At 36.4% G+C, this 14,587-nt stretch overlaps 1 protein-coding gene across 1 annotated transcript in view; it reads right to left on the bottom strand.

The window, feature by feature from the left end:
* Window positions 1-14,587, bottom strand: part of iqgap1 (IQ motif containing GTPase activating protein 1) — a 60,918-nt gene that overhangs the window by 28,079 nt on the left and 18,252 nt on the right. The window contains exons 3-10 of the mRNA XM_079811229.1: window positions 4,974-5,130; window positions 4,797-4,874; window positions 4,537-4,613; window positions 3,236-3,303; window positions 2,706-2,819; window positions 2,362-2,540; window positions 1,371-1,458; window positions 1,116-1,279 (exon numbers count right to left, since the gene is read on the bottom strand). Coding sequence (XP_079667355.1) covers window positions 1,116-1,279; window positions 1,371-1,458; window positions 2,362-2,540; window positions 2,706-2,819; window positions 3,236-3,303; window positions 4,537-4,613; window positions 4,797-4,874; window positions 4,974-5,130 — 925 coding nt within the window. The remainder of the gene's footprint in view (window positions 1-1,115; window positions 1,280-1,370; window positions 1,459-2,361; window positions 2,541-2,705; window positions 2,820-3,235; window positions 3,304-4,536; window positions 4,614-4,796; window positions 4,875-4,973; window positions 5,131-14,587) is intronic.

Genomic DNA, 14,587 nt, shown 5'->3' with positions numbered 1-14,587 from the left:
AATATAATATTCTGAACAGCAGCTACGCTAATCATTTCCCATCTGCTTTTCTGTTGTTATCTCGGGACACTAGTCCCGAGGTAAATAGTTCATCAGCTCCAGTTTGTATCCAGCCTCTCATGGAGACTTCGGATGCCCCGACACCTGTGATGAGACGACTCCACGCCTGTGAAGAGACGACTCAACGCCAGCGTTGTTATGGCCTAAATTAATACACGATTGATTAACTTTTTCGAACATTATTCTTTAACATTGTCTTTCTAACATTTTTACTGTACATCTATGAAATGCACTTTCTGTAAAGCTGCTTTGAAACAATGTGTATTGTGAAAAGCGCTATACAAATAAATTTGAATTGAATTGAATTGAATTGAATTGAATTCACGGGTATGTCCCTCTTTGGCTAATGTACTTTCAAGATGGAGGGGCAACATGGCGACCCGCATTCGAAACCCTACCTGTATGTATTTTCAATGGCATATTATAAACTTACGAGAATACTTTATTACTTGAAAGAAGTAAATATACATTAATGAGCACATATATTTTTGAAAGAACTAAGTGTTTTTAGCTAAGAATAAACTAAAAAAGTTACACAGTGTAGCTTTAAACGGTTTAACCGGTATTTACAATATAATTGTTTTCACTGTATTTTTTATCAAATAAGAGACTTCTCTGTAATAGACTTTTAGACCCCACATTTTTTACGGTTCTGTATACTGCAGCAAAAAAAAAAAAAAAAAAAAAAACTCTTGCAGACAAAAATGTATAATTTGTTTACCCTTTTTGGAGTTTTGTTCAGGGTTAAGTAACACAAATCACTAATAACTAAGCATTTAGAGAAAATACATCTCGGTGCCATTATTGCAGGATATTTTTTCTCATCAACAATTGCGTAATAAACTCTTATAGCTATTATTATGTTACCATGACCAGTATATATTTCTGTTAAGCTGCTCTGGGCTTTGTCACAGACGTGCAGTGATGAGGGACTGAGAGCAAAATTACAGAACTGCATATACATTCAATATTTAGAATTATAAAGGTATCATTAGACCAAATCGAACCGCGGTTCAAAAAGAATACTAACTATTGTGAGGCAGAGAACCCGTTACCTGTTCTTTCTGCTCTCGATCGGCCAGCAACTGTTTGAGGTACCATCCCTTGTTCTGAGCCTGCACTGACTGCAAGCCTAATGCAGGGGAACGGAGAGTGTCATACAGCTTATCCTCATCACCACTCAGCAGGGCCTGTTCTGCAGAACTCAAGGCTTTGGACACTGAGAAACAGCACAAACACAGAACTCAGATCACATTATTCACTTCAGAAGAACACAAAGAGCTGGACATAGACATGGGTAAGGTACATACAATTGACTTTGTTGACGTTCCCCTGGATTTCAGCTTGTGTAAGCAGCTCATCGTAAGCATCTTGTTCAGCCTCAGCATTCTCTCCAATCTATACCAAAGAAATATAGAATATAATATTTCATTCAAATCTTTATCTTCATACTATGACACAATGGATACATTATCAACAATGTTGCTAATGTTAACTAAAAATAATTTTTGTTAATGTAAATAAAATATGAATATTATATAATCTTAATTTAAATAAAATCTTAACAAAAATTTGAAATTACTAAAGTAAAAACTAAAGCATAATAATAAATAAAAGAAAATTTTAAATATATATAAATAATACTAAAATTACACTGATTATCAATTTTTTTAGCTGATTGCATCACACAAATAGCGCTCACAGTTAATTCCAGTACATAATCTGACATAAGAATGTTGATAAAAAGTACATATTTATTTGACGGGGCTATTTTTATTTATTCATACTTTTTATTGAATAAAACGCAAGCATGTTTACGGCGGTCTGCTGTCCAGTGATCTTGTCGCAAAGCTTTGTAATCATGATGGGTGCATGCCATGCAGCCTAAACTTTGAGTTTATCCAAGATATTGGACATACTTGAGAGAAATGTTGATTATAAATATCCCTGTATTTTATATAATAATTATGCTGCCTGCTATTTACAACAACCTTCACATCACACTTCTGATTGGGGATGCGCATAATTAACCGGCTAACCGTTAGCTGACATTAAGAATTTCGAACCGCTCTCATTCGCCATGAATCCAGATGTTTCCATATTTGGATGCTAAACTATTAATTATTATGTAAACTGGGCTTTGTACATCCCTCGCGTTCCAATATCCAATATCCAATTTTTCCTTACAACAGCGGAAGCAACTTGAAATACTCCAACATTTATGGTCACACAGATAGTTAATACCTTAGTTACCCAACTATTACAAATCTTTTAATAGGAACTGTAGAGTGCAGTTCGTACTCTCTTTCTGGAGTTGGCCACTTTCTCAGTTTTGGCCTGGAACAAGGTGTCCTGGTAGTGCTGGGCAGCGCTTTCATCCAGCTGCAGTAACATGGCGTTAGGGTTTCTCATGGCAGCTAGAGTGCCCTCAGGGACTCCATGGTCAATGGCGTCATTGATGGCGATCACAGCAGCGTGCACTGAATCATTGCAACAGAAGACAATGCAGTTCTTTTGGGTTCAAATCGGTGTAAAGCAGATCGTAATTACTGTGCTGTTAAGTCTAGTTGTTTATGTTTACAAGGGAAGGAGTTGTGCCAAAGAGCCAAGAGGAATTCGACTTTAAAAGCAGAAACAATACTCACAGGCTGCTTCATCCACTGACAGCTCGTTGGCTAAAATCCCGCCAATTTTGCTGAATGATGGCATTTGAATGTTGTATTTCTCCAATTCAATCTTCATGTTGTTAATCTCCTCCTCTGAAAAGACAAAAAACAAACTCAGCACAGCACACAAGTAGCAAAAAATGGGATTATTTGTGTAAGTGGAAAGTATTCTGTTTGTTTTCATTATTTTATTCGTGTCTGGACAGGTTCAGGATAAATATTGCAATGTCATGCTTTAATAAGCATGGTAACCTTTTGGAAGATAATCTTGGCTGTGCATTTTTCCTCGCTTTAATGTGATTGGTTGGACATTGTTCTCAGTAGGTCTGGTAAATAATGTTTTCCATCCATGGACTTGGCAGGCAGTTCGGGCCAGCCAAAATGGCAGGAAACGCTCGTACAATTGATAATGATTTTCACATTGACCACAGCTCCCTGGAACAGGGGTTTTTCCAGCTGTTATTATATAAACTCAAGCTTTTGTTTGATTCCACAGCGAGCTGACTCACCTGTAAAGGCGACCTTGCCATACAGGTCTGTAATCTGGGGCGCAAGGCCAAGTTTAAACAGGTAGAGGCTGAAGAGAAAACAGAAAGAGACCATGAGAAACAAATTTCCCAGAGGAGAGCTATCCTATTCCACAGGTGTGTGCGGGAAAAGGCACTACTGGAAAGAGAGTCAGATGTTATCTGCATTGACTTTCAAGTTTAACCCACATCCCTTCATCAACAATCACTACAAAGACCCTCAACTGGATTCAGTACCCCTCACCCCACACCAGACCTCCGCCAAATTCGCGCCCCCTGAATGCTGTTATTTCCTGTTTCTGTAGGCCAGATTTATGGCCTTTGGGCCCAGTGTCAATTCTGCATTGAGCAGGAATGTGAGCGTTACAAATGGCAGGATTCTCTAGTCTCATGTTAAGTGCCTCAGCAGAAACCAGAACAGGTTTCCTCATTAATTCTGACTCGTTAATTTCAAGATGAGAATGTGTAGATGCAGATCAAATCTACTCAGCGTCATTCCCTTGCACTTCTAGGCATAATTAACATAATTTAACAAAAAAAGCAAGAGTTCAGGTGTAAATATGCATATTATTTTTAAGTTGGAGATGCTAATTTCAAACTGCAAGTATTTACCGTGCAGTTTCAAAGTATTTAACTAGTTATTTATAGGTATTTATCTATAGGTAGTAGGTCTTTATCTGCAATAAAAATAAATCTCAATATGGGTAACAGCATTAAATTGAACACATAAAACAACAAAATAAAAAGCTAACACTTTACAATAAGGTCTCATTTGCTAACATTGGTTAATGTATTAACTAACACAAACTATGGTTTGTTGTTCACATTAACTAATGTCAACAAATACAACTTTTGATTTTAATAGTGTATTAGTAATTGTTGAAATTAATATTAACTAAGATTAATGAATGCTGTTCGTTCTTAGTTCATGTTAACGAAAGTAGTTAAATAATGTTAACAAACAAAACCTTATTGTAAAGTGTTACCAATAAAATAAAACAATAAAATAACACTCAATACAACTAATAACTAATAACACTAAAAATGATTTTGCTCTAAAGTGAATGGTTGCATTTACACGAAACCCTGAATGTACTAGTTCACTAAAATGAACCTGAATGTACTAGTTCGTACATTAAAATGAATTATAATATACATGTAAATCCTCATTTGAACAGGAAGTGTGAGAATGAACATACTAACTAAATAATTTACAAAACAGAAATTCGTATAAGTTCCCAACAAGACATTTGTTAATGAGCCCACAGCGTCACACTAAGTACCTGAGAGCATGTATGCAGTAGATGCAGCGGGGCATGTTCTTCCTGTCGTAGATGTCTGTTGTCTCAGGATAGAAAATCTGTCAGGGAGAGACAAGTACATGTACTTTGATGAGATAGAATGCAGCACTGTTTCCAAACATGGAAAAGGAGATCAGAGGCAAGCTCTGTCATGTTAGTGACACAATAAAGCCGAAGAAATGCTTCTAATGAAAGAACCATGCAGACTCATGTTCACCACCTAACACCTACAGGTTTATTACCTTAGGAAGGCCCTTATCTGTCATTGCATTCAGCCATTGGATGATATTGTCTGTGTGTCTGAAATGGAGCCCAGTGGCCTACAAATAGGACAAAGAAGCAACAACAAGTGAATCCAAACCTTCTGCTTTTTCCATGGAAATGCTTGTGAAAATGGTTTTAAACTTTAAAAGTCTTACCTTGTAACGTGTTTGTTCACGGTCATAGATCCTTTTGATAGAGACCACACTGGGAGCGAAGAAGTTTCCCAGCTTAGCCAGATACACGCCATTCCTCAGGCCCTCCTCCAGCTCAGTGGTGGGAGGAAGATCCTCATTTAAACACGCTTCAATCCATCTGAAACACAGAGAGACATGGCATATTCAGTAAAGCAATGCACACTTTTGAACATGATGCAAGTAACTAAGTTACAGCAAAAGTATGTTGTTATAAAATAGAGTCATCATGTCAGGCTGCTTCATTATAGTGCATTTGTACAGCTTGGCAGAGTTTTCAAACACATTTGAATACCTTTATTTAGTTTAAAGCTCTCGGGGGTGTACTCAAATACAAAGTCAAATATAAAAGAACCAGTACAAAAGGTGGCACTCATGCTATGAAAATAAGCACATTAAAGCACACCCTGTTCTCTTTTTCATTTGTTATGAGGCTTTATTACAAGAGGGTTTTGTCCAAGACCAAGAAAATACCACATACCAGCTGGTTACATCATGTGAATCACATTGACAACATTCTCCTGTACATTTCAACCTGCTGAAGCGAACACAAAAACATTCCGAGAAGGCCAAGAAATGTTTCAAAACTGAAACAATACAACCTGACAGCATACTTCAAATATTGAACACCTGGAACAGATGTTAAACATAAAAACCAGGAACTGAGATGGAGACTAAAATGTATTCCTCTGTCCAGGTCAACTTGCGGCTCAGATAGATGACATAACAATAGATGACGATGCAAAGTTCCCATGGAATTTACATGTAATTTACATAATGCTAGTTGTCTGCTTTGCAAAGGCTAAATTTTGTTTGTTCTAGAAAAGCAGCAGACTCACTGAGCCCGTTTCTTAAAGGCATAGTTACTCATTAACTCAAATGTGTCGATGCTCCAAAACTGAATCACTTTTTCTGAAGAACACAAAAGGAGAACTTCTTAAGACTGTTCAGCAGAATGTGACTAGGGGACTGTTCAGCTCCAAAAGGGAGAAAAAAAAGTATCATAAAAGTAATCCATACAACTCATACAATATCTTCCAAATAAAGCTATACAATATCTTTGTATGAGGAATTTACTTTGTGCAAAAGAACACTGCTATAGAAAGAACTATAAACAATTATTATAAACAAAGAATTTGGAACATTTTAAAACAGTATCTATATATACAATTTTCCGAGCTGGAAAGTCCAGATTAAAAATGTAAAAAATGTACAAGTCTGAAAACAAATATAAAAGTATTTAAGCACATGGTGATGTCTGATAAACACCATAGTGAATGCAAAAATCTGAATGGCCATTTGAAAATATTAAATACTGTTTGACTTCCTTTCATCAACTTGACAAGTGTGTATCAGAAACAATGTTGCGCTGCGCTGCTTTGTGTACAGGGATGCATGATGGTACATGACTGGGTTGATGGAAAAGAAGCTAATGTGCAATATAAAATTCAAAACAACTGGATAAGTTATATAAAAGTATTTGCAGTATTTTGAAGTGCCTATGATAACAACAGGGCTGTTACCACCAAAGACAAGTTCCCCCCCAATAAAATGGCCAAAATGTACCCCTCAATATTGCTCACTGCTGCACTCCGTTACACACTGAGACTGTTCTGTTTGTTGATAGGATGACAAAACATTTTACCTCAGCAGTCTAGCATCACTAATCAATGACAAAATGTTTGAGCTGGCCAAACAAAATACAAAAATTAATAGTGTACAAGTGTGAATTCCAGCATTCAGTTTTAATAGTGAAAGGGTGCAAGGTAATACGCAAGTTCTCAAATATGAAATATGTTTTACGGTAACTGTTTTATAATAGAAATGTTAAACACCCCCACAGTAATGTTCTTTGGTGAACACTACTTTGAATTGAAAATACAGGTTGTAAGTTACAAGATTCATGTAACTCATAACTGGATGTAACAAGACAAAAAAAATTAACAGAGGCATTCAATTAAGAAGGACTGCGTGTATATAAAACAACAAACAAACAAAAAACTATTTGCAAATAGTTAAAATTGATTACTTTACAATAAATGGGGTCATGAGAAAGTCCATCAAAGCACAAGTGAGATCCAGGAGTCATACAGGATCATTCTAATAAATGATAAAGAAGTGTTTTACATCGCATTCACACAATCTGATAAAAGTGTGAAGAGACAAAAAGCACCAATGCAAAATCACTGCATGTTAGTAAAGTTAGCAACAAGTTAGTTCTGTGTCAAAAATGAGTTGCTGATCAACGATTTACATCTGCCTGTTCATCTCTCTAGGTAATGCGGTTACAGGTGATTTTTTTTGTTACAGTGAGGTGTAATTTTAAACTAGTCTGGTTTAATTAATATCTAGTTTTAATGCAAAAGGTTTGTTGAAAAGGCTTCATGTTTTGATGAACATAACATTACCTACATTAAGCAGGAAAACAACATTCTCTCCATCTCAGTCGGTCATCTCACTCCAGCGTTCAAAGGTGGCTTTGGCATGCCGGTGGACATCAAAGGTGGCAAAGGAAACATGCGGCATTCATCTTTGCCTGCAGTTTATTAATGTACATGGGATCTCCACTGCCTTCTTTCCGGCTTTCCAGCTTGTCATTGTAGGAGCCAGCAGAATATAGGTCATCCCACACGTCCCAGCATTCAAAGGTTCTCTGTTGGACATTAGAGGTGGCAATGGAAACATGCGGTATCCATCTTTGCCTGCCGTTCATCAATGCACAAAGGGTCTCCACTGCCTTCTTTCTTTCTTTTGACCTGCTTTCCTGCTTGTCATTGAAGAAGCCAACAGAATACATGTCATCCCACTCGTCCCAGCGTTCACAGAAGGCTCCGCTTTTATAGATCTTAGGAAGTGGGCACATCACATCTGACTGGCTCTGACTGTCAACCGTCTCCTTCCAGCCATCATCCCATGTACTCCAGTCAACATCCTCATCCCAAATTTCATCAGGCGTGGAATCTCCCCAGTCAAACACTTCATCCCAATTGTTCCACGACATCCAGTGCTCATTGTCGGCCCATGAGATGGAGGACTGTAGAACACTTTCCATTTCTAGCTTTAAAACTTCACAGATTGCGATTGCACTGAAGTTATTGTGTTCTCAATTTCAACAGTACTGGATGTGACATCAGCAACTGTGACATCACTTAAAGAAAAGTTCCATTTCAAATTAAGTTATGTTGGAAACTTTCTGTGTAAAAATGAAAGGATTTACACTACAAATATATATAATATTATATAAAAATATATATGTGTGTGTGTGTGTGTGTGTGTGTGTGTGTGTGTATATATTATATATAGTGAGGAAAATAAGTATTTGAACACCCTGCTATTTTGCAAGTTCTCCCACTTAGAAATCATGGAGGGGTCTGAAATTGTCATCGTAGGTGCATGTCCACTGTGAGAGATATAATCTAAAAAAAAAATCCAGAAATCACAATGTATCATGATTTTTTAACTATTTATTTGTATGATACAGCTGCAAATAAGTATTTGAACACCTGTCTATCAGCTAGAATTCTGACCCTCAAAGACCTGTTAGTCTGCCTTTAAAATGTCCACCTCCACTCCATTTATTATCCTAAATTAGATGCACAGAATGTTTAAAGCCTGTGCTGACATTGTGACTAATATAAACTGAATCCATTTTTTCTCAAAATTCTCTGGGCGGGCAAAGCAGAGAAAGGGGAGGTAACCCTTCCCCATATGACGACATAAAGGGAAGATTCCAGATTGTTTTCTCAAAGACACCTGGGGACCATACACAGGCTAGGGGAACTCATATTAATGTTTAAAAACCTCATAAAGTCAAATTTTCATGTCATGGGACCTTTAAAGCCTTGCCGGTTAAACATTTCATTTGCGTGCTTATGCACCGTTTTAACATGCGCTTTTCACTAAAAGCCAGTAAAACGTGCGCTAATACGGTCAAATACACGCAAGGTTAACATAAACACAGTCGGTTATGCCTAAAGTGAAAGTAAAATCGGCGTGTGTCTGTATATTAGATGCACGCAGGTCTTAAATTGACAGCAGCACAGCCTAGTGAACACGATGCCGCTTGTCCTTAAAGGGACAGTTCACCTCTAAAATGATGTAATTATTTACTCACTCTAATGTTGTTCCAAAGCTGTATTCATTTCTTCTGTTGAACACAGATAGTTGAATACCAGACAGTTGATTTCCTACAATGGGGACCAGCAACTGTTTGGTTTCCAACATTCTTCAAAATATATTTTAAGTCCAACGGAAGAAAGAACTTTATTCAAGTGCTAAACAAGTTGAGCGTGAGTAATCGATGACAGAATTCAAATTTTTGAGTGAACTATCCCTTTAATGTTAATAAAACAACAAAAGACACAGGGAAAATCAAATGTAAAATAAAGAGAATTGCAATTTAAAAAAATTGTATTTTTCCCCCTTTTTTTCTCACCTCTTGCTGTTCCTGTCGCCTAAGAATAGAATGGCAAAAAACTGATGTGACTAGCCATCAGAATCGAACCGAGCCGAAAACCGTATTGTTGCATCCCTAATTATATATATGCATATACACTCAATTCAAGCTTTTCATCTGAATTCCATGTACTTTAATCTGTAGCAGACAAACATGAGAATGTTACACTTAATAAAAATGGTCTTTTTATATAGGCTAACTTCAAGATGTAATTTTATCAAATTATGCAAAATGTGTGAACATATTTGTGTTCACATAAAATGCTAGCTATGAAATTAGCCATAGCAGCACAAAGGAGTTTTCTTTTATAAATTTACATTTTATTTCTTGTTTAAAATTTCATTTTATTTCACTAAATGCTTTTAAAAACAATACATAATCTTAAATGTAGTGGAAGTTACTGCGTGGCTGGGCTGTAAGCCCACCATAGACATTGAGGAGGACAAGTCTCCCCCAATAATTAGCAACGGTCAAACTGCTGGTCTGCCTCAGCAGTATAACAGCGTTCGTCAATGTCAAAATAATTGAGATGGCCAATCAAATCATGGTTATGGCCTTAGGTTACAATAAAGTACATGTTCCTCACTGCAAACTCGAACTACAGACAGCTCTCTACATTGTGTGTAGATCACTTGCATATGCGACAACATGCGATTTCATTAAATAAAAGCTTTCGCTTGCCAGTGATCGAGTTAGAGGCAAAGAATAAGTGTCCTTCTGTGTCATTTTGTGAAGAGAAGCTGATTTGATTTGGAATATATATTTACTTTTATAGTATGTCAAAAGTCTACCAGGTAGACCAAGAAATTTAAAGGCCAATGGCGATTCTATTGCCACATGTGTCTTTCTGTGAACTATTCCACTAAAGTGAAAGCAGGTATCATTATCGCACTGCATGAACTGCAGCAACTGAAAGGCTCTCTAACTGATCTGTAAATGCCCAAACAGGACACACATTCATAGCAGCAGCCCAACAACCTTCCTTTCATTTTCTCTCTCTCATCTGAAAACCTGCAATGGTTCATCACGAGGGAGATGCCTGCACTCGCGCACACATACACACACCCAAGTCGATGCTTTTAAATGGGGCCATTAAAAAAACAGAATTATATCATTAACAGAAATTAAACTCTTCATGAATTATACCATACAATGTGGAGACATTACAAACCTAAGCCAATAACAACAGACAGTAGCTAAGAAAGTGTTACAGTAGGCTATCTACAACAACGGACTTCCTTTCAGTGTGACACAGGAAGACTAAAGCTACCCAAAGTTCACAGGTCATTTCAATAGGAAGAGAAGAGATGAGAGTGAGCTCACTGTCTCCCAAGGAAGACACACAAAGGCTTCCCCTTCCGGTTTTGTAACTCTTCAAGAAAGATATTTAAAGGGTCATACTGTGAGAACATCAAATCGTCCTCATATTTTCAAATTAAAGTTTCAACTAGGTCAGCGGTGTCCAATCCCCTGAGAGTTCAGCTCCAACCCCAAATTAACACACCTGAACCAGCTAATCAAGGTCTTACTATGCAAGTAGGCATACTAGAAACTTCCAGGCAGGTGTGTTGAGGCAGGTTGGAGCTAAACTATGCAGGGCAGTGGCCCTCCAGAACTGAGTTTGAACACCCCTGGACTAGATGATACATTGAATATTAGTGATATCACTGCAATCATTTTCCTGACTATATAAAATTAGGGAATATTGTTGTGATGACATTAAAAGTTAAGCTCATAAAGAGTAAGCCAAATTAATTTCCCTTCTCCAACTAGCTGATGTGCGTCTGTGTGATGTGTTTGTAAATATGGAAAAAGATTTAAAGGATTAGTTCACTTCAAAATGAATATTTCCTGATATTTTACTCACCCCCATCTCATCCAATATGTTAATGTCTTTCTTTCTTCACTCGAAAAGAAATTAAGTTTTTTGAGGAAAACATTCCAGGATTTTTCTCCACATCATAGACTTTTATGGCAACCAAAATGTTGAAGGTCTAAACCAGGGCTTAAAAACGGAAAAAAATATCAATCGGTTCACTCCGAGCAGAATCGATATTATAGCGTTTCCGTTTTTGCGTTCCTCAATAAAAATTATTGTTCCGAAAACGGTTTGATTTGAAAAAATACCGGTTAATAACGTTATTTTAATTTAGCCTATACTTTAAACAAATATGTATAAATAGACTTATTTTCACTCAATGATAATATAACGCATGGTAATTAAACTTGAATATTTATTTCATAACATTTTTAAAACCACAACAGAAATACATGCATTAATTACAAAGCATAAACAGCGGACCTGTTTTGGAGCGTTAGACAATCGAAAGTGGCCTCTTATGCCTAATTCTTTTCAGAAGAGTGATAACATTCTTTGTAACGTTACATAACTTTTTTTCAACACGACTTGTTTTAAAAAATGTATAAATAAAGAATAAATAAACTGGATAACTATTGCTCTTTTAATGCACTGTCAACTGGTAATTTCAAAGCAAACACTGCGCAACACGTCCTTGCATCCCATAATTAAATTCAGTCAGCTAATAAAGCTTGATCATTTAATGCAATATAACATACCATTTAATACGAAGCATCAACCGTCTATATAGAAAACATTGACCTGTCCTGTATTGGCAATCTGAAAGACAATAGGAAAAATGTTTGATAGATGCTAGTAGCCTACTTGGATAGGCTTAAACGGAATCCATAAACTAGCCTAAATCAGTCTATTTGAGCTTAAAGTCTGTACTGCTTATTTAAACGTTCGAAAAGAATGTCCTCCAATACCTGCACATTCATTGTAGACCTCAGCGGGGAAAGAAATGTACTTGAGGCATGAAAATGAGCGCTCCTACTGACGGTAGATTCATAGATGATGGTGCGCGGGCATTTCACTCACGCTTGATCCGTCAACGTCACATGCTGTACTACTCATTTCATGATTGGTCACTGCCAAATAAAAATATTAAAGAAAACGATAAAATAACGTTATTAACCGGTTAATGGTCATTTCAAATTACCGTTTCTGTTCAGAACGATTCAAATTGATTTTGATTTCGTTTTCGTTTTTGTTCCTCTTAAAATTTCATTCGTTTCCGGTTTTCGTTTTCGTTCCTTGAACCAGTTCGGAGCCCTGGTCTAAACCAATGCAGTCTTATCTGGCGAAACGATCGGCCATTTTCAAAAAAAAAGAAAAAAAAAGAATTATACTTTTTAACCTAAATTGCTCAAATTGCGCTGCTCTGCGGCGCGCCAGTGATTACGTAATCACGTCGGAAAGGTCACGCCATTTAAGTCCATTATGTGGAGAAAAATCCTGGAATGTTTTCCTTTAAAAAAAATAGTAATTTCTTTTCGACTGAAGAAAGAAAGACACAAACAACTTATATCAGGAGTAAAATAAAACATCAGGAAATTTAAATTTTGAAGTGAACTAATCCTTTAAATGCTCCTTTTGTGTTCACTTAGTAAACAGTTGATTTTGCAGTAAACATTTTGTACTTTGTAACATTTATCTGTTCTATATTTTCTTTTGGGAGTGGAAATATCACCTATTTACATTTTTCAAGAGCAAATGAAAAATTGAGATATGCATTTTTACCTATGTTGCCGAGCCATAGTTAGAAGTATGAAATATTACTGTGACTTTAAGAATGGAAATCTTCCTGTCCAGTCCAAAAAGAACATATTTAGATCTATGAAGTCATGACAATGACATTGATTATTAATTTCTGTACCTGAAACTACTGTTAGACCAACCTGAAAAACACTTTTTATTAATTTCTGTACCTGAAACTACTGTTAGACCAACCTGAAAAACACTTTTTATTTTATTTGTATCTTTGCTCTATTTTATTTATTTGTGTAGTTTGAATATTTGTTCTTATTTTCTTTATCTGACAGTAGTCCATTTTCCTAAACCTAGCAAATACCAAACCGTACCGAAACCGTGACCCTAAAACAGTGATACAAACGAAACCATGAGAAATTTGAACCGTTACACCCCTACTTAGCAAAGAGACCGTTATTAAAGGATGGGGCAGTTAAAACTACTGTATATTGAATAAGACAACACATCTGTAACCCATCAGTAAGCCCTGTTCCACATGTCATATGCACTCTAAAAAAAAAAAGGTTCTATATTGCACCAAAAATAGTTCTTGGCTTGTAATCATAGGGGAACCTTTTTTAGTGCTATATAGCACCAATTTTGGTGCTTCAGTGGTTCTTCAGCGGTTCTTCAGAGGTTCTTTGACTAAGGTGCTATATATTACCTCTGAAGAACCGCTGAAGAACCACTGAAGCACCAAAATTGGTGCTATATAGCACTAAAAAAGGTTCCCCTATGATTACGAGCCTTTTTTTTTAGAGTGTGAGAAGAGGGCATTATATAGGAATCTTAAAGGCACAGCCACAAAAAAAAAAAAAAAAAAAAAACACATCACGTCCAATTCTAAGAAAGAGAGCGGAATGGTCAGAAAATGTAAAATTTGTTTTGGTAATAAAAAATAAAAAAACTTCTTAAATGAACATAAGTGTGGGAAAAAAAGTATGACATGATCATGTAATTTTTGTTGTCAGTAAACATAATTTTGAAGAACTCAACTGCACTTTTTTTTGAGCCGCCTCACAGCTGCAAACCACAAACAGTCACTTCCTCACTCATAAAAATAAAACTTAAAAAGGCAAACTCCTAGACAGTTACTCCACCAATCAAAGCACAGCACCGAACAAGGGGGAGGAGCCTTTAGAGAGAATCCATAACACCGCTGCTCCAGCATTTGTGAGTTTACAGGCAGTTACAATTCTGCTCATAAGTTTCCCCTGAAAAATCTGTACGATGTAAAAAAATAAAAATTAATAAAAATAATATTATATATATATTTGAATCAAGGCGTTTAATCAAAGTCTTGAGAAGCCATAAGATAGCTTTATGATGAACAGATTTCATTTAGGCTTTTATTCACATGTAGATATTCCTAGAACATAAGCTTGTGAGTGGCATGATGCGCTAGATTAAACCTCATTGATTCTTGTGAATGCAAAACCTGTGTTCATTATATAAAGTGGTCATATCCCTTCACAAGACTTTGAATAATCACCATCTTCATCACAACATCTT

The sequence above is a fragment of the Gobio gobio genome (genome assembly GCF_949357685.1).
Source record: "Gobio gobio genome assembly, chromosome: 2".
In the NCBI taxonomy this organism is placed as follows: Eukaryota; Metazoa; Chordata; class Actinopteri; order Cypriniformes; family Gobionidae; genus Gobio; species Gobio gobio.
This window is presented reverse-complemented; position numbering and strand designations above follow the sequence as displayed.